We start from the raw sequence: 22,312 nt of genomic DNA on the forward strand, positions 1-22,312 counted from the left end.
GAAACTCGAGAAATATTTCTTTAACCTTCAATTTGAAGATTATGATAAAGCTGACCAAAAACTTATTCGACTTTTATCATTAGAAACTGAAGAATGTGAAGAATTGTATCAAAAAGAACCCAAACTTTTTGATCAATATTTTAGAATGACTAAAATAAATGAACCTGACACTGAATCAGAAGAAGAAGATAACTTTAAAACAAATACAAAGACTGTTAAGTTCGAATATTCAGATATGGAAGATGATGAAGCAGAATCTTCTTATACAGCTACAAGAAGAGGCAATAAAAAGAAGTATGAGTTCAAAATGCCTGTCCACAATGGTATTCCAAATAGTGGTCAAGGATCCAATACGATCAATGTATTCAATATTGATTGTATCCAAGATCTAAAACTCAGAGAAAGAGTTGTAGAAAAATGGGTTACTGAGATTTCACTAATCTTACAGACAAACCCAGATGAATTTGAAAAAGCAAAAAATGTTCTACTACTTTTAGAACACAAAACTGATGGAATTGTGCAAAAATTCCTAAGAAACAATAATTGGAATGAAGAAATGCATGGTTCAGATCTTTTTGATAATATCATAAATGTCATATACACTACTTTCTTAGGTCTTGATTATATTTCTAATAAAGACTTCACCATTAATAAGAAAGTTGACATAGCAAGAGTTTCAATGACAAAACTCCAATTACATGATATTAGTCTTCTCGACAAATACACATGTATGTATGAATCATATCTATATGATATTCCACAAAGAAGTGAATATGCGCAATGGATATCTGCTTACCTCATGAAGATTCCAATTATTGGAGAAACCTGTACAGACAGATGGAAAAAAGAAGTTACTGGAGAAATCCAGCAAACCAGTCTTTCTTATGCAACAGAAATTGCAAAAGAAGAAATTGATAGAATCTGTCAAGACAGATATAAACAACAAAAACTTAAAACAATAAGCAAAGATTGTTGTAGCATTCTCTCTGATTTCAAAAACTTTGATATTGGAAAGAAAAATTATAATAAGAAAAAGTATAAAAACAAAAAGAAATTCAAATCTTTTTGGAAAAAGAAAAGAAGAAAATTTTCACCAGGAAAATACTTCAAAAAACCTTCAAAAGAAACACCTAAGAAGACTACTTCCTGTCCGCAAGGAAAGAAAAAATGTAGGTGTTGGATATGCAATGAAGAAGGACACTACGCCAATGAATGTCCAAATAGAAAAAAATACCCTGACAAAGTCAAGGTTTTAAAAACCGCTAATAATCGGGGCTATGAAGCTCTTGAAGAAGAGTATGATGGTACACAACATGTTTTTATATATCATGTTGAGACAGAATCTTCATCAGACACTGATGAATACGAATCAACAACGGATGACTCAGACTAGTCCCATACAGACCCCACTTTTCAGGGAGGAGGAGATTAACCATTTTTGCGTAAACCTCCAGAAGATTGATGATTCCCTTATCATGAATCTTACTAATCCAAACTCTATTTATGTTTCTGCCTTCCTTAACTTTAAAGGATATAAAAAATTTAGAGTACATTGTTTTGTAGACACAGGTGCATCTTTATGTCTTGCAAGCAAATTCATCATTCCGGATGAACTTTGGGAAAACGCTCCCAAAGAAATTAGTGCCACTATTGCAAATGGTGAAACCATAAAAATTAATAAAGTTTGTAGAAACATTAATCTCGAACTCTCAGGAGAACATTTCAACGTTCCCACTATTTACCAACAAAATTCAGGAATTGATATCATAATTGGTAACAACTTCTGTCAAGTTTATGGACCATTCATACAATGGATAGATAGAATCGCCTTTCATCTTAATAATGATATGGTAATTATAAAAAAGGTTACAGAGGCCTATAGCAAAGGAAAACCAGGTTTTCTTGAAACCCAAGAAAAAGGTTCTAAAGAAAAACAAATTCCAGGTACTAATATAACCCATGAAGGGATTAATAAAGAAAAGATTATTTCTATTCAAACTACCAGGTTCAAGCAGATTGAGGATCTTCTTGAAAAAGTTTGTTCTGAAAATCCTATTGATCCAAATAAAACCAAAGGATGGATGAAAGCTTCAATTAAGCTTATTAATCCCAAGACGGTTATTAGAGAAAAACCTATGGTTTACTCTTTACAAGATAGAGAAGAATTTTCCAAACAAATCAAGGAATTACTTGATATGAGACTAATTATAGAATCAAAATCCCCTCATATGTCTCCTGCCTTTCTTGTCAATAAAGAAGCAGAGAAAAGAAGAGGAAAGAAGCGCATGGTTGTCAACTACAAAGCAATCAATGATGCAACTATTGGAGACTCGCATAATCTTCCCAATATCCACGAACTCTTAACTCTTCTACGAGGAAAAAACATTTATTCAAGTTTCGACTGCAAGTCAGGTTTCTGGCAAGTTCTACTTGATGAAGAATCGCAGCTTCTCACTGCCTTCACATGTCCTGATGGACTCTTTCAATGGAAAGTACTACCCTTTGGGCTTAAACAAGCTCCTAGTATTTTTCAAAGACACATGCAGAACGCTCTTCGAGGCCTTGAAGGTTTCTGCACTGTATACGTTGATGACATCATGATCTTCAGCAAAAATGAACAAGAACACTATGTTCATGTCACACAGGTTCTCAGAACTATTTTAAAATATGGAATAATACTTTCAAAAAAGAAAGCTCATCTTTTCAAAACAAAAATCAATTTTTTGGGTTTAGAAATAAATGAGGGTACTCATTGTCCTCAAAAGCATATTCTTGAACATTTACATGACTTTCCAAATGTTTTAGAAGACAAAAAGCAACTACAAAGATTTCTTGGTGTTTTGACTTATGCTGAAACATATATTGAAAAACTTGCAGCCATGAGAAAACCTTTACAGGCAAAATTAAAAAAAGATGTCATTTGGAATTCGTCAAGTGCTGATACAGACTACATCAAAAAGATAAAGAAAGTTTTAATCAATTTTCCAAAACTTTATCTTCCAAACATTGAAGACAGTTTAATTATTGAAACTGATGCTTCTGATGAATTTTGGGGAGGTGTTTTAAAAGCTAAAAACCCCAAAAACGAAGAACAAATTTGCAGGTACACCTCTGGCAGTTTCAAAGCAGCTGAGAAAAACTACCATAGCAATGAAAAAGAATTACTCGCTGTAAAAAGAGTTATTACAAAATTCTCTGTATATTTAACACCAGTAAATTTCCTGGTTCGTACAGATAATAAAAATTTTACTTATTTCCTCCGAACGAAGATTGCAGGAGATAACAAATTAGGCCGGCTAATATGATGGCAAGAGTGGTTCTCACGATATACATTCACTGTTGAACATCTCGCATGAAACAAAAACGTACTGGCAGACTGCCTCACTCGTGACTTCAGGTATGCCTTACATCATCCATGATCTCACTCGCTCCTCTCGAGCCCTATAAAAGGATATGATCCTCATGACATATTTCCTCACAAAAACTTCACCTACAAAAAAGAGAGGGGGAGATTAGAGAGAAAAGTAAACAAAAATCGAGTTTACAAAAATGGAAGACCTCAACATTTTGAGGATGAAGAAACAAATGCTCCTCATAGAGCTATCTGCAATTGAGCAGAAAATCAACTTGTATGAACAAGTAACAACGGTCACCAATGTACCGGAAAGCGAAAGCTCAAAAACAAAGGCTATTCCAATGCAAACGGCACCTGGTAAAGAATCAACAAATCCGTTGAAAGCTGATGCTTTGCTAAAAAGCATAATAAAGGAGACAGCTACTCCTCTTCCTAATGGAAAAACTTGCTTATTGGTTGATCCCAATCCTTGTACTGAAGGAATCAGTAAAATGACAACTTTGTCACCCACTAACAAATATGTGCAGGAGTTTACACCAGATTACAAAAAAGCTCTTAACAAAGAAGCTGAAAGATTTTATGTAATCTATAAAGGACCCCATGCCGGTGTTCATACTGACTGGGGAATTACAGAAACCTTCTGTAAAGTTGATAAAGTTACTTGCAAAAAATTCAGAAATGAAACATCTGCAAGATTAAGCCTTGCCACTTATCAAGACGATACAAGCAAGACTAACCAACCACTTCTTCGACCAAAAATTCAAAAAGTCAAAGAAGCCCACAGAGACCAAAGGTTTGACGTTCCAATCGACGTTCAACAAATGGTTAACTATCCTGAAATCTCTTTTGAAGATTTCAGAACAATCTGGAAGAAAGCAAGAGTTGCATGCCCAGAAGACCTTGTTCATGAAAAGTTTTTCACTACGGACAAGAAAACAAAAAGTCTGTTCAACTTTCTCGAAGGAGCAGATGCAAAATTAGTCTACCAATCCTTTCAAGCTGGACTAATCGACAATATCTACCCAAGTTGCAACCTTCAAGAACTCAAATTCTTCCCAAGCAGCATGGTAGAATCCATTAAGAACTTTCGAAAGAAAGTACTTAAAGCAAAAGATAATCCGATCTACATCAGATGCATCTCTTCACTCCCAGAATGGATTCAAGAATCAACTCTTTCTCCATACCATTTTCTGGAAATTGGTCTTTCTAAAGCCAATAGAGAGATTGAACAATCTCAACCAATGGAAGATAAAGATTTACCTTTCACAGAAATTCTTCATCCCAATCGCGTCAATGGTTTAAGAAGAATATCAGAAAAAATCATTGAATTTATCTCTGGTTCAAAAAAGAAGATTAATTATACCGATTCACATTGTATAATTACAAGCTGGAGTTACAACAACACCGGCCAAGAAGATCTTCGTCAAGCCTCCAAGTTTGGAGAAAAATTCATGAACAATAGCATGGAAGTATCCAATGCTACACGCCAGCACTTCTGCCGACATGCAGAACAACTTTTCGAAGAACATTTTTGTCACTTTTGCGAAAGCAAAGATTCAGAGACAAAGGAGGGACCCCCCTCTGAAGATGACAAATCCTCATCATGTTAAAGAAAGATGCTTCACATGTCAAATGGCCCCGCCACTCAAAATAATAATGCCTTTTCTCCATTATTAGAAGCTTTCCAGTTGTCCACAATAATGTAATCTTTAGTGGATAAAAAACGTCATGCCTGACATAATAGGCAAATATCAGACCCTCTCAATATATCTATAAATTGAGAGTTATGTTTTGGTTTTAAGACATCGCAATAACGAGTGCAACAAAAAACACTCTCTATCTATTAAATTTTCAGTTCAATGTCTAGTGAGTAATTCCTCCCTTAGAAGGGATAAAATGTAAAATATTGTAAGAGTTTTCCCTTTTTGGGAACTCTTTTATCAATAAATCTTTGTTTTGTTATTTTTGAGTGTTCATACAAATTAGAGTCATGAAACTTGTAAGTGACAGAGTGTCAGGTCGATGATGATTAACAGTACCACAGGCACGATGCCAAAAGGGAAAGCAACCACACAGACCAAAGAACGACACAGGCTGGCTTGAATAGTTTCTATCTATGTAAGTTTATCACTCACTACATTACAATCACACATTTATTGATATAAGAGTCTTCTTTCACAATTTTTATATTTATTCCCTTCTTTGTTAAACAACAAATTCCGTACACATCACACACCCAAACTGGTATCAGAGCCTTGATAAAAATGGCATTACATTATAATAAAACACTTTACAGTGTAATTTTTGAAGATATTCATAATAAAGAAATGGAAATTTCTCAACATAAAGAAATACTTTTCAATAATAAAAAAAGATTTAGTGCATATAAATTTCAGAATTCTACAAGCACAAAATAAACATACTCACGAATATATACCAAACTTGGTTAGTATACGTAAGTATCTCCTACATGAGCAAAAAGTACATCAAGAACATCTTGATAGAAATAAAAAATTAGTTTCAGAACTCCGAAAATTTATTTTAACTTATTAAAATTTTCTTAAAATGAATAAAGAAATTTTCAACAACACTGAAGAAAATAATTCAGAAGAAAAACAAATCTTAACTTATGTTGAAGATGAAGATGGCTTTCATGCAAATCTTTTAATAAAACAAGACCTTCTCTCTCGAGTTAAGAAAATAGATTGCTTTTATACTAAAATAAAATGAAACTTTATAGTTTCAGAAGATTAGAAATGACGTGTATGACGATTCATTATTAGTCCTCAAAGAATTAGAACTGGTACAAGTTAAATGAAGATTGTGGTTAAATGCAGATTGTTATTCGTACGAATAACTTTGATTTTGTGACGAAATGACTCTGGTTTACTTTGAAAGTGAGATTTGTGTTCTTATGACTCAAAAAGTATTCACAAAAGGGGATTTCAATAAAATATGCTTGAAAACAACCCTTCTTTGGATTCCAGTTTAACTTTTATTTATTGACAAAATGCCCATCATTCACTTTTGGAAGTGAGCTTTGTATTTTTTATGCCTCAAAACTGCATTTTTTCCTAACAAAAATTAAAAATGCAAAGTTCATAGACTTATTTGTTTGGGGTTTATGAACTCATGGTTGCTGTTTTGGCAAGTTTCAAACAGTTGGACCATTTTACCCCAACAATAGGATGGACTGACAAATTGAAGTCTAATATGTTATCAGAGGATGGATTATACATCGTCCACAGTCCACTTTTGTATATTTCATCTCTTACTTGATAATACAATCAATTATTATCTATAATTAAGCCACTGTTTGTTTTCCTCTTCAATGCGTTTGTGACATTCTCATAGCCAAAAAGTAAATTATTAACTTGAGTGTAGTGTATTTTATTTTGAAGAAATGGGTTGTGAACTTGTGATTGACAATAGAAAAATAGAGAACAAAAAAGCAAAACATAATGCAAGAAAGAGAACCAATTGCTTGATGTACATAAAAGAATACATGACTAATACAAAAAAAAAAAGCTCATGATATACATGTATCTGTAGTTTGTCGAGATTGGTTAGGTTTCACAAAACATTATTCCAAACACACAAATGAGAAAATTGTAATATAGATGAATAAAATGCTCAAATGAGACCAAAGAAGGTTGAACAACAGCTTAAATAAGAAAGATGTAGTTAAAATGTACATTGCTTATATTGATGTTATCAGTTGTTTATTTTCAGCAGTTAGTCTTCTCTGTTGTCCCCTATGTTTTTAAGTTATCATTTTTTTTAAATCCATGTATTATAAAATTATATATCTATTTTTTATTTAATTATCTAACCTTTAATTTTTTATCTGATGTAGAACATTATGGAGTGTATCGTTTATGTTTTTTTGTCTCTTCCAAGGAAGGCAGAGTACTCATCATCTTTTGAAACTCTGACAAGTTGGGTTTCCCACTCCATTAGTAGCACATAACTAATAAGGTAGTTTGTAACTTGTCTTTTAATTTCGTAATTATTATTCATTTGTTTCTTTATGCCAAATCATTTATTAAATGGTTATACTCATAATAACATTAACATAAAAGAAACAACAAACTATTCCAATAAAATTCAAAACCACAAAACCAATAAAATAGTTTTTCCAAATTTGAGAAAGTTCTAAAAACAACTAACGACCATATAAAAAACCATAATCCAAAATATCAAAAACGGAGAAATTGAAAACAAAATCCCACACACAAGTACCAAATTATTCGAGAACAAGTACCAAATTATTCAAGAATTTTTAAAAACCAAACCACACTTTACTTCTCTTTTTTTAGGACCAAAAGAGGAATGCTTTGACCACTTGATACACGTCTTGACTTTGTTGCTGATTCAAAATCGGGGGAATCAAAATCATACACTTCATGCAAATTCCGCTTTAGATCAATGGTTTTGTTAAAAAGTTTAATCGGACTGGTCGCGGTTGATTTTTCTAAAGTCGAAGGAGTTACATTATCTCCCGTCTGAGAAGCACAATCCTAAAATCAAATAAGGCAATTAAATTAAATTTAATTATTTTTCATCAATAACAAATATATTTAAGCGAGACTAATATGAAAATATAATATAATAATAATAATAATAAAATATAATCTTTACCTTCACAAGTTTTATCTCATCTGAATCAGCAACATCAGTTTGTTGATTAAACAATTGAGATTCACCAGCCTTGATAATAAGATATTTAAATAAAGTTTAACTTCTTAAAATTTTATAAAGAAGTTAACTATTATTTGAGGTAAGGTATATACCAAAGTTTCAAATTTGGTCTCCAACTCAGAAATGATTGATATATCTTCAGTAATTTTGTTAATAGAATATAATCTGCTTGGATTTGATACATTGTAATTTGTAACTTCAACTATAAAAGTTGTTTTACGTCCTTTCAAAATGCTTAATTCAGTTGGGAATAAAGCCAAACTATCACCTCTCTCTGGAGCAAAAAACATATATATGACAATCAGAATCATAAATACATACTTAAGTAATAGTCATATAATAAATATTATACCTCTATAACTACTTTGACCAAATCATCCGCATTTGCTTCCAACATTTTACTTGCATCTTTATCGAAAAGCGTCGATGAAATCGTCCCTGTACCATCCTGAACATTGATAGGGATCAGAAACCTGTATGAAAAAAAAAGTTATTGTCAGCATATTTAAAAAATATATAAATTTTAGATATATCAATGTTAAAGACAAAGTACACTATACACACTTCTCTTTTTTCACCACAACTGACATGTTGCATAGTCCATTTTTACACATCACAGTAGACAAATCCGTTATACATTTTTGGGAATCAGATGCGTGAATTATATTGTAAATCTCTATGTTTTTCTTCCCACATTTATTACATGCAGGATAATACCATGCATGGTCCTGTCGGATTCCCTTGATTGTACCAATTAAAATAAACTTACATGCCTGTAATAATTCCAAAAGTATAATACAAACTATTTAGAGATAAAATGTAAAATGTAAAAAATTATACCACTAATTTAAAATGTGATAATATACCTTCAACGGTTCGAGGACATCACAAACATTTTTTTATCTCAAGATCACCGGTAAACCAATCATTTGATGAAAAAGTCCTACTCGCGAGCACGAATATGCTACTTACAAATTTTCTTCCTCCATCAACCTCTTGCAATCTATATGATGTAATAAAATAGTTAAATATGAAAGAGATGCAAGATAGGTGGAATATTTTACATTAAAAAATTGTATTAATGGATATTAGACCTTTTTCTATAATTGTTTATCTCTAGAATATCAACATTAACAAACAAATTAGAAGCGTCCCAATAAGATTTTACTCCAACAATACCTACAAAGAAAAAAGAATAATTAGTTTGAAAATATATTTTTTAACAAAGTAATTATTATAATATTATCACAGATCATTCCAAGAGTTCACGACAGCAAACTGAAGAATAATGATAACACAATAAGCATTTGTGTTTTTTGAAAAATATTCATTGAGTTGATGAGCTTGATTTCCAAAGAGAGTAATCCTAAGCTCTGTACCCCTACAATAATAAAGTAAAAAACATTAAAACAATGATATATAAAAATTATATGATACAAAAGAGGTTAAAAACTCACTCTATATCACTTAAGGTGATCTTCATGTTGTGTTTTGATTGCATCGGATTAGATGTATCAAGCTCACGACGAGAGATAATATGTCCAATTACATCTTGAAAATAATATAAACAAATAATGTGATTATAGAAAATATGAAAAATAGATTAAAAAGGTATGTCAAACAACTAACCAAAACACGAGTTTTGCGGACAGTTTAGCTGTAAAATTGAAGCAAAATCAACAAAATCAAAACTATGAACTGGACCCCAAAAATCAACACATTTTTTTAACAACAGTATCCCATTGCAGGACAATCTGTTGGTCTTGTCTAGTAATATTAACCCCCCCCCCCCCCTCTTCCATTATAGCCATGTTAGGATATTGTATTAAGAAAGTGCCTCCAACATTCAAAAGATGTTGGAATATGTTAAACTAACCACTGAAAACACGTGCTTGTATCTTTTTGCTCTATAAGTAAAATAAACTATTTATTAAATAATAAAATATTAATAGTAATTAATAATATATATAAACCTTGTAAATAACCTGTTCATCCATAACGATTAATTCAATGGACATAACTTCTTTCTTTCCTTTTGGTACAAAATTCCACATGCTCAAGATTTTGACCTTAAATTTGGTATCGGGTGTTGCCACTCCAATGTTGTCCAAGAAAGTGATTTCGGCGTTAGACGTTACTCTGAAAGGAAACGGTGTAAAATATAGTAAAGTAAAAAGAAAATGGTGGATATTTTGCATATTTAAATAAAGAATAATATAAAAACAGTCACACACTCATAGTGGTATATATAAATATTCAGAAATTTTAATTTTTATGATAGTTTTACAATGAATGGCCATTTTTATTAAAAATATATTTTACATAACTTTTTATATAATGATCGTTGCGAAAAAGTCATACACAGATAATGGTACATATGAAAAACTAATAAGAGGGTAGACATCATATTGGTTTCATTACTGGTAGACATCAAAAATGATATTTTTAGTTTAAAGGCTACAAGTAGATTGCCAATGCACAAAATCTAATAATAAGATGGATTGACAAATTGAAGTCTAATCTGTTATCAGAGGATGGATTATACATCCTCCACATTCCAGTTTTGTATAGTCCATCTCTTACTTGATAATACAATCAATTATTATTTATAATTAAGCCACTGTTTGCTTTCCTCTTTAATTATTTTGTTACATTCTCTTAGCCAAAAAGTATATTGTAAACTTGCGTGTAGTGTATTTTATTTTGAGGCAATGGGATGTGAAGTTATGATTGACAATTGAAAAACAGAGTGCAAAAAAACAAAACATAATGCATGAAAGAGAACCGATTTCTAGATGTACAGAAAATAAAACAAGACTAATACATATACTAATAAACTGATGATAGAAACAGATGGAAAAAAATAGAAATAGATGATAGAAACAAATGGAAGAAGAAACATGAATGAAGAAATATAGATAAAAAAAACATACATGAGGTTTTGATGTTGAAGCCAAAGCGAGAATACAAAGAGGAAGAAGGAAAAGGCCGAAGATAATGTCGAACCGTGTTTTTTAATTCGTATTGCAGTCATATATTTGTATGTTAAATATAAGAAAATCGTCCCAAATCTAGATAATATTAAGAGATGATATAATTATCACTTTTGTTACGGAATTGATTGCTGGAATATGTGTATACGAATGTAACTTTTCCTTATTAAATGTCGGATTATTAGCTTGACAGCTTTTACGTAATTGTAATACCATATTTAAATTTAAATAGCTTATGACTTTTGAAAAATTGAAATTTTCTTTGAAATTTTCTTCAAAATGTGATGTGGTATTTGAATTTAAATTTTGAATTGTAAAAAAAATGGAGGAAGACCTCTGTTAAGTCGACAACTGTCATCATTTAAATATAGTGACACGTGGCGATTTGATGTTTCTATTAAGTAAAAAAATTAAAGTAATAGAAATCCCATTATAAGACCCACGACTCCCAAGTCCCACCCCGTACCTGTTCAGTAACATAAATCGCATATTATTGAAACAAATTTGAAGCCCTAGTTATAAACTTACACAAAATTCCCAATTCCGGCACCAGAAGCCACCTTTGTTGCATCTATATTTCTCAGATAAAGATTTATGTCCAGTTCGAAAATAGGTAAAGAGTTATCGTTTACACACTACCTACAACTATTCAATTGCTTCTACACATAACCAAGTAAGCACAAAGAAATGAAGCTACACCTAAAGAGGGGAGAAAGTTTTACCGAAAAGTGAATGAAATGCAGGAGAAGCGAAACACACGTCGTATGGTGTTATTAAGTAGGTTCTGATGACGGGCTACCGACGTCGTATGGATGTGAACGGAGGTGAAGAGTTGGGACTTGGGAGACGACCAAAAATCAAGAACTTTGAAACGACGAATGGAGACAACAAGATTAGTGATCGTGGAAGGCTGGTTGTGAAATAAAGCACGAGGTAATTTCAAAACTTTCAGCAAATATAAGTTTAATTTTTGAATTTCAAAATTGCTAAAAATTAGGGTATTTTAGTCCAAATTCATATAAGGAAAGGAGTTAACCAAATCAAGGTGTAAAGTTTAAGCTTTTATACTAAAATAAAATGAAACTTTACAGTTTCAGAAGATTAGAAATGACGTGTATGCCGATTCATTATTAGCCCTCAAAGAATTAGAACTGGTACAAGTTAAATGAAGATTGTGGTTAAATGCAGATTCTTATTCGTACGAATAACTTTGATTTTGTGACGAAAATGACCCTGATTTACTTTGAAAGTGAGATTTGTGTTCTTATGACTCAAAAAGTATTCACAAAATCGGAATTTCATTAAAATATGCTTGAAAACAACCCTTCTTTGGATTCTAGTTTAACTTTTATTTATTGACAAAATGCCCATCATTTACTTTTGGAAGTGATATTTGTATTTTTTATGCCTCAAAACTCCATTTTTTTTTAACAAAAATTAAGTTCCATAATGTTATCTTGTGAAGAATATGTGGATTTTAAATTTTTTCCCAAAATGCCCCTACTCACACCCACTTCCAAAGATGCTACCGTGACTATCATTAAGTTAAATATATTAATTTCTCATTACGAGAAAATGACATAAAAAAAAGAGATTTATTTTTGACCAATGTTATTCTATTCTAATATCAATAATTAAATGTATAAAATAATTAATATAAATATTAATATTGTTAGGCAAAATTTTAAAGCACTCTTCTGACTAAAAAGAAAATAAACCAAAGCGTGATACACATAAACATACCAATATACTTTCATTTATTTGACTATGTTAGCATCAAAATTCATTTCTTTCTATGACAACATTGCAGTTTGGAAAACATATCCATTTCTAGCATTATAACTTTATTTTTTTTTCTTATTAGGATATTGTACCTTGAAAAATCTATCCAATTATGAACTCATGGCAGGTTGATCACAACAGTAGACATTAAAAATGATATTTTTAGTTTAAAGGCTACAAGTAGAATGCCAATCTAGAAAATCTCAGAAAAAGGAAAAAAAAAATGCAAAGTTCATAGACTTAGATTGACTAAGTTGTTTGGGGTTTATGAACTCATGGTTGCTGTTTTGGCAAGTTTCAAACAGTTGGACCATTTTACCCCAACAATAGGATGGACTGACAAATTGAAGTCTAATATGTTATCAGAGGATGGATTATACATCGTCCACAGTCCACTTTTGTATATTTCATCTCTTACTTGATAATACAATCAATTATTATCTATAATTAAGCCACTGTTTGTTTTCCTCTTCAATGCGTTTGTGACATTCTCATAGCCAAAAAGTAAATTATTAACTTGAGTGTAGTGTATTTTATTTTGAAGAAATGGGTTGTGAACTTGTGATTGACAATAGAAAAATAGAGAACAAAAAAGCAAAACATAATGCAAGAAAGAGAACCAATTGCTTGATGTACATAAAAGAATACATGACTAATACAAAAAAAAAGCTCATGATATACATGTCTCTGTAGTTTGTCGAGATTGGTTAGGTTTCACAAAACATTATTCCAAACACACAAATGAGAAAATTGTAATATAGATGAATAAAATGCTCAAATGAGACTAAAGAAGGTTGAACAACAGCTCAAATAAGAAAGATGTAGTTAAAATGTACATTGCTTATATTGATGTTATCAGTTGTTTATTTTCAGCAGATAGTCTTCTCTGCTGTCCCCTATGTTTTTAAGTTATCATTTTTTTTTTTAAATCCATGTATTATAAAATTATATATCTATTTTTTTATTAATTATCTAACCTTTAATTTTTTTATCTGATGTAGAACATTATGGAGTGTATCGTTTATGTTTTTTTTTGTCTCTTCCAAGGAAGGCAGAGTACTCATCATCTTTTGAAACTCTGATAAGTTGGGTTTCCCACTCCATTAGTAGCACATAACTAATAAGGTAGTTTGTAACTTGTCTTTTAATTTCGTAATTATTATTTGTTTGTTTCTTTATGCCAAATCATCAATTAAATGGTTATACTCATAATAACATTAATATAAAAGAAACAATAAACTATTTCAATAATATTCAAAACCACAAAACCAATAAAATAGTTTTTCCAAATTTGAGAAAGTTCTAAAAACAACCAACGACCATATAAAAAATCATAATCCAAAATATCAAAAACGGAGAAATTGAAAACAAAATCCCAGACACAAGTACCAAATTATTCGAGAACAAGTACCAAATTATTCAAGAAATTTTAAAAACCAAACCACAATTTACTTCTCTTTTTTTTTGGGACAAAAAGAGGAGTACTTTGACCACTTGATACACGTCTTGACTTTGTTGCTGATTCAAAATCGGGGGAATCAAAATCATACATTTCATGCAAATTCCGCTTTAGATCAATGGTTTTGTTAAAAAGTTTAATCGGACTGGTCACGGTTGATTTTTTGAAATTCGAAGGAGTTACATTATCTCCCGTATGAGAAGCACAATCCTAAAATCAAATAAGGCAATTAAATTGTTAGTTGTCATTAAATCTTATTGAAATTTAATTATTTTTCATCAATAACAAATATATTTAAGCGAGACTAATATGAAAATATAATATAATAATAATAATAATAAAATATAATCTTTACCTTCACAAGTTTTATCTCATCTGAATCAGCAACATCAGTTTGTTGATTAAACAATTGAGATTCACCAGCCTTGATAATAAGATATTTAAATAAAGTTTAACTTCTTAAAATTTTATAAAGAAGTTAACTATTATTTGAGGTAAGATATATACCAAAGTTTCAAATTTGGTCTCCAACTCACAAATGATTGATATATCCATTTTGTTAATAGAATATAATCTGCTTGGATTTGATACATTGTAATTTGTAACTTCAACTATAAAAGTTGTTTTACGTCCTTTCAAAATGCTTAATTCAGTTGGGAATAAAGCCAAACTATCACCTCTCTCTGGAGCAAAAAACATATATATGACAATCAGAATCATAAATACATACTTAAGTAATAGTCATATAATAAATATTATACCTCTATAACTACTTTGACCAAATCATCTGCATTTGCTTCCAACATTTTACTTGCATCTTTATCGAAAAGCATCAATGAAATCGTCCCTGTACCATCCTGAACATTGATAGGGATCAGAAACCTGTATGAAAAAAAAGTTATTGTCAGCATATTTAAAAAATATATAAATTTTAGATATATCAATGTTAAAGACAAAGTACACTATACACACTTCTCTTTTTTCACCACAACTGACATGTTGCATAGTCCATTTTTACACATCACAGTAGACAAATCCGTTATACATTTTTGGGAATCAGATGCGTGAATTATATTGTAAATCTCTATGTTTTTCTTCCCACATTTATTACATGCAGGATAATACCATGCATGGTCCTGTCGGATTCCCTTGATTGTACCAATTAAAATAAACTTACATGCCTGTAATAATTCCAAAAGTATAATACAAACTATTTAGAGATAAAATGTAAAATGTAAAAAATTATACCACTAATTTAAAATGTGATAATATACCTTCAACGGTTCGAGGACATCACAAACATTTTTTTATCTCAAGATCACCGGTAAACCAATCATTTGATGAAAAAGTCCTACTCGCGAGCACGAATATGCTACTTACAAATTTTCTTCCTCCATCAACCTCTTGCAATCTATATGATGTAATAAAATAGTTAAATATGAAAGAGATGCAGGATAGGTGGAATATTTTACATTAAAAAATTGTATTAATGGATATTAGACCTTTTTCTATAATTGTTTATCTCTAGAATATCAACATTAACAAACAAATTAGAAGCGTCCCAATAAGATTTTACTCCAACAATACCTACAAAGAAAAAAGAATAATTAGTTTGAAAATATATTTTTTAACAAAGTAATTATTATAATATTATCACAGATCATTCCAAGAGTTCACGACAGCAAACTGAAGAATAATGATAACACAATAAGCATTTGTGTTTTTTGAAAAATATTCATTGAGTTGATGAGCTTGATTTCCAAAGAGAGTAATCCTAAGCTCTGTACCCCTACAATAATAAAGTAAAAAAAAAATTAAAACAATGATATATAAAAATTATATGATACAAAAGAGGTTAAAAACTCACTCTATATCACTTAAGGTGATCTTCATGTTGTGTTTTGATTGCATCGGATTAGATGTATCAAGCTCACGACGAGAGATAATATGTCCAATTACATCTTGAAAATAATATAAACAAATAATGTGATTATAGAAAATATGAAAAATAGATTAAAAAGGTATGTCAAACAACTAACCAAAACACGAGTTTTACGGGCAGTTTAGCTGTAAAATTGAAGCAAAATCAACAAAATCAAAACTATGAACTGGACCCCCAAAATCAACACATTTTTTTTTAACAACAGTATCCCATTGCAGGACAATCTGCTAGTCTTGTCTAGTAATATTAAACCCCCCTTTCATCATAGCCATGTTAGGATGTTGTATTAACAAAGTGCCTCCAACATTCAAAAGATGCAGGAATCTGTTAAACTGACCACTGAAAACATGTGCTTGTATCTTTTTGCCCTATAAGTAAAATAAACTATTTATTAAATAATAAAAAGTTAATAGTAATTAATAATATATATAAACCTTGTAAATAACCTGTTCATCCATAACGATTAATTCAATGGACATAACTTCTTTCTTTCCTTTTGGTACAAAATTCCACGTGCTGAAGATTTTGACTTTAAATTTGGTATCGTGTGTTACCACTCCAATGTTGTCCAAGTAGGTGATTTCGGCGTTAGACATTACTCTGAAAGGAAACGGTGTAAAATATAGTAAAGTAAAAAGAAAATGGTGGATATTTTGCATATTTAAATAAAGAATAATATAAAAACAGTCACACACTCATAGTGGTATATATAAATATTCAGAAATTTTAATTTTTTATGATAGTTTTACAATAAATGACCATTTTTATTAAAAATATATTTTACATAACTTTTTATATAATGATCGTTGTGAAAAAGTCATACACAGATAATGGTACATGTGAAAAACTAATAAGAGGGTAGACATCATATTGGTTTCATTACCGGTAGACATCAAAAATGATATTTTTAGTTTAAAGGCTACAAGTAGATTGCCAATGCATAAAATCTCAGAATAAGATGGATTGACAAATTGAAGTCTAATCTGTTATCAAATGATGGATTATACATCCTCCACAGTCCAGTTTTATATTGTTCATCTCTTACTTGATAATACAATCAATTATTATTTATAATTAAGCCACTGTTTGCTTTCCCCTTTAATTATTTTGTTACATTCTCTTAACCAAAAAGTATATTGTAAACTTGCGTGTTGTGTATTTTATTTTGAGGCAATGGGATGTGAAGTTATGATTGACAATCGAAAAACAGAGTGCAAAAAAACAAAACATAATGCATGAAAGAGAACCGATTTCTAGATGTACAAACAATAATACAAGACTAATACATATATTAATAAACTGACGATAGAAACAGATGGAAAAAAATAGAAACAGATGATAGAAACAGATGGAAGAAGAAACATGAATGAAGAAATATAAATAAAAAAAACATACTGAGGTTTTGAAGTTGAAATTGAATCCAAAGCCGAGAATACAAAGAGGAAGAAGGAAAAGGCCAAAGATAATGCCGAACCATGTTTTTCAATTCGTATTGCAGGTATATATTTGTATATTAAGTATAAGAAAATCATCACAAATCTAGATAATATTAAGAGATAATATAATTATCACTTTAATTACGGAATTGATTGCTGGAATATGTATATACGAATGTAATTTTTCCTTATTAAATGTCGGATTATTAGCTGGACAGTTTTTACGTAATTGTAATACCATATTTAAATTTAAATAGCTTATAATTTTTGAAAGATTGAAATTTTCTTCAAAACGTGATGTGGTATTTGAATTTAAATTTTGAATTGTAAAACAAATGGAGGAAGACCTCTGTTAAGCTGACAGTTGTCATCATTTAAATACAGGAACACGTGGCGATTTGATGACACGTGGCTAATGGAGGAGGAAGATTTACTCTTTTATTAAAAATGGTAGATCGTTTGTAGTTACATACTTTGGTAGTTGTAAGAATTACATTTTGTTTTAGAATGGTAACACAAATTTTAAACTATTGTTAAACTACTTTTCATTCCACCCATATCTTAAACATGACTTAAAGTGTTAATCTCATGAAAATCTCATGAAAATATGACACATAATATTAAAAGGCAAAATACCTACTTCTTTATTTAACTCAAAACTTATACATTTATGTCAATGTTGCTAGGCCACTAAATATTCATGTCAATGTTGCTAGATAAAATACATGGTTATAACTCTATTTAACCCAAAACTTATAAATATTCATGTGAATGTTGGTTAAGAATAAGCAAATGAAAATTTAAATTTATTCACGACAATAACGAGCCGAAACAGTCAAAAAATATTTTGACGGACCGAATATAAGCCCAACCCAGTCTCAATAGTCCATCTGACAAACCCTAGCATTTTCGGCGCCACATATATATTTCTCCATCTTCAGCTCTAGGGTTTCGTATCTCTAAATCTCTCTTATTTCTCATACGCAAACAGCAACCATGGCAGAAAGAGGCGGAGAACGTGGTGGATTTGGAGGCGGAGAACGTGGAGGATTTGGACGTGGTTTCGGTGGCCGCGGAGGCCGTGGTGGTGACCGTGGTAGAGGTCGTCGCCGTGGACCTCGCCGCGACACAGAAGAAGAGAAGTGGGTGCCAGTAACCAAGCTGGGGCGTCTTGTGAAGGATGGTAAGATCACCAAGCTTGAAGAAGTCTACCTTCATTCCCTCCCCATCAAGGAGCACCAGATCATCGATCAAATCCTGCCGTCACTCAAAGATGAGGTGATGAAGATCATGCCTGTCCAGAAACAGACCCGTGCTGGACAAAGAACCAGGTTTAAGGCTTTTGTTGTTGTTGGAGATGGAAATGGCCACGTAGGACTCGGAGTCAAGTGCTCAAAGGAAGTGGCTACTGCCATTAGAGGCGCAATCATATTGGCTAAGCTGTCTGTGATTCCAGTGAGGAGAGGATACTGGGGTAATAAGATTGGAAAGCCCCATACCGTGCCATGTAAGGTTACTGGAAAGTGTGGTTCAGTTACTGTTAGGTTGGTTCCGGCTCCTCGTGGTGCTGGTATTGTAGCTGCCAGAGTTCCAAAGAAGGTTCTTCAGATGGCTGGGATCGATGACGTGTTTACGATGTCTCGTGGATCCACAAAAACCCTTGGAAACTTTGTTAAGGTCAATTACTATTCTTTTTGCATATTACTTGAGCTGATTATAATTTGCTTGTTAACGTTATCTGCTCTTATTCGGTAGTTACTCATCAATTCTGGTTTATCTATACTACTTTGCATATGAAATTATTGCTTATATTTTTCCAGTTTCAATGTAAGTCGATAGCTTTTTTTTTTTTCTAGTGTCAAGTATGAAGTGATTAAACATTGTATCTCGCTATAAATTTGCCAAAATCACACCCTTGACTCTTATTTGCAGGATGTATTAAATTTTTAATCTTTTAGCCCATGAGTTCTTATATTGAGAGTAATTCTATCAGTTCAGAAAAAGTTTGTGTTTTTTGGCTAGATTTATGTTGAATATTTCACAATTGTTTTTTCTCTATACATTGTTCATTTTGCTGCATTTGCTATGAACTACGAGAATTAGTTTGATTTTTCACTATTTTGTTGCTTTTTCTGCTTTTTGTTCCAAATACTTGCATTTATTATTTATTTAATTGCTCATGTGTTTATGGTGTTGAAACTTTATGCTTTTCATGTTCCTGTACGTTTCATATATGTATTTCAAGGATTGGAAATTTGTTGATATAAAGACATTTAAAATCAAGTTGTGATTTTTTTGCAGGCTACTTTTGACTGTTTGCTGAAAACTTATGGGTTTTTGACTCCTGATTTCTGGAGGGAGACAAGGTTTTCAAGATCACCATTCCAAGAGTACACAGATCTTCTTGCAAAGCCAACCACAAAGGCAATAACTTATGTTGAAGATGTTGCTGAAATTCCTGCTTGACAATCTTTGAGAATTTTGGAGAGTATGTTATGTTTTTTATCTAGGATGTTTTGTCACAGAATACTGGTTGAATTTCATGTTATTTCTTTTCATTTTTGATAATTACTCTATTTTCTTTTGGGAATTAAAGTACAATCTTTGATAATGCCATATGAATGTTTTCTCATCACATCATGCTTCTTACTTGATATGCACCCTGAAAAAATAGGTTAAAACTAGTAATGAGTAATGGCTCCCTAATGCATGGATGATATCCAATTTTTGTTTTCTCCCATTCACCCTAAAATCTCATATACCTTATAATAAACATGCCAATCTTCTACTTCCTCTTCAGATCCTTGTTGCAAATTCTAACATATTTAACACTTAGAACCCTAAGAATGTTCATCATCTTATTTGATTCTGATTTTAGAGCCGTTGCACAAACTACTACCTTGAATAATTTGTTCTCAAAATGGATTGGTGTTGCACAAAGTATTTTGTATTGATGGTTGTGTTTTTCCTTTAGTATCTTATTCTCAAAAAATTACATTGCAAATGTAAGTATTTTATTGTTTGCAATGTAAAATGTACGTGGATGGATTTAGTAGACATTAGATGATTTTTTTAAATGATTCGTAGTTGGGGGATGTTTTATAATACCATTTTTAATGGTTAAGAAAATGTAAGAGTCTGTAATCGTTCAAAGACTTTTGATTTGTTTAGCGATCGTTTAGATGTTGTATCATGAGGGTTGGGGTTGTTTAGATGTTGTAGGCTGAGGTTGTTTGGTTGTATCAAACATGTCAAATGATGATATATCAAATGCCTTGAATGCTGAGCTATTTAGAGGCGATCTTTGAATTGTTCCATTTACATGTTATCATTGGACCACTTAGCATTCAGATGCTTGCATTTTGTGTTATTAAGTTGTTTATGTGATTTATTTACATTAGTATTCTTTTTCACATTAGTTAAAAAAACTTACTATGTTTTTTAATTTTTCATGTATGACACAATATTCTATTTCTAATGGAGGTCTCCTATAGAAAGAACCTCTCTAGTCTCTACCTTTGCATACATCTAATATTTCTATTGCTTTTCGCCTATTTGTAAATTATTATTATCTTTGAGCGATCAAGATGTAATTAACCTTACTAAATATGTTTTTTCTTATAGAATCATCTAAATATTGAACATGCCTATACAATATTTTCACGTTTCCTAGAAGATGCTCTTACGTGTTGTATTTGGTATTTGAGGAAATACAACATCCATCATCATCGCCATAATGTTGTATAGTTTTAAGTATTAGTATAATGAATGTACAAATAGTTCTCTTGTACCACCGTTGGAACGTTAACGAAGAAACACGCGCCGATTTGAACCTCCATCTCCACTTTTTGTTTGAGTTCCTAGATCGAAGGGCTAACCCACCACCAACATCTATTTGAGGCAAACCCTAGCATCACAATCACACATGTTTTCACATTATCTAGTTCGTTAGAGAAAGAAAGAAAGTTCAGCAAAGGTGAAGATCGAATCATTAGAGGAGGTGGACGACGGTGGATCTTGAATGATCTGTATGGAGGTAGGCAGTGGGGGATCTGGACGGAGATGAATGGAAGTGGACGACAGTTGATTTGCACGGGGGTGGACAATGATAGATCTAGACAGAGTTAAATCCGATGACATGTGGCTAACGGTGGTGCTCTAGCAGAGAAGAGAAGAAAGAAAGGAAATAAGGAGTGGATATTAAAAGAGAAATGGTTGAGTGAGATAGGTTATTAGTTATTTTACTTTATTTTTTTTTTAATTTTTAAAAATATTTTAGTAAATAAAAAATATGGAAAAAAATATAGAATGACAAGATAGTCATTTCAAATGCATTCAAATTTTCGAAGGACCAAAATCTTTATGATATATTAAAGACAAAGCATCATAAATGGTCCCTATGGTTTTCCGAAATCTAAGATATAATCTCTAAGTTAAAAAAAAACATGATCTCTGTTGTTCCAAAACTTTTAACAAATAGTCCATCACCCACCTAAAAATTATTTTATACCCTTTTAATTTCTTTTTATAATTAATTTTAATTAAAACTATTAAATAAAAAAACGAAATAAATAACATCATTTAGGGGCCCGTGTGTTCGTGCGCACGCACACACACACACACACACTTATATATATATATATC

At 31.3% G+C, this 22,312-nt stretch overlaps 1 protein-coding gene and 1 long non-coding RNA gene across 2 annotated transcripts; one reads left to right on the top strand and one right to left on the bottom strand.

Annotated features, from left to right (window-relative positions):
* Nucleotides 1-7,431: 7,431 nt before the first annotated feature.
* On the bottom strand, nt 7,432-9,422 carry LOC145017686 (uncharacterized). The gene is made up of 6 exons (XR_013666618.1): nt 9,151-9,422; nt 8,923-9,059; nt 8,409-8,529; nt 8,149-8,330; nt 7,997-8,065; nt 7,432-7,875 (listed from the first exon to the last, which is right to left on the bottom strand). It is a non-coding gene; the product is annotated as an uncharacterized LOC145017686 (long non-coding RNA).
* Nucleotides 9,423-18,608: 9,186 nt separating this feature from the next.
* Nucleotides 18,609-20,303, top strand: LOC145017782 (uncharacterized). Its single transcript, XM_078975736.1, has 2 exons — nt 18,609-19,345; nt 19,970-20,303. The coding sequence occupies exons 1-2, from the start codon at nt 18,665-18,667 to the stop codon at nt 20,132-20,134; spliced, it is 846 nt and encodes a 281-aa protein (XP_078831862.1). The 5' UTR covers nt 18,609-18,664; the 3' UTR covers nt 20,135-20,303.
* The last annotated feature ends 2,009 nt before the right edge of the window (nt 20,304-22,312 follow it).

The sequence above is a fragment of the Lactuca saligna genome, chromosome 9 (genome assembly GCF_052625555.1).
Source record: "Lactuca saligna cultivar CGN05327 chromosome 9, ASM5262555v1, whole genome shotgun sequence".
Classification (NCBI taxonomy): domain Eukaryota; kingdom Viridiplantae; phylum Streptophyta; class Magnoliopsida; order Asterales; family Asteraceae; genus Lactuca; species Lactuca saligna.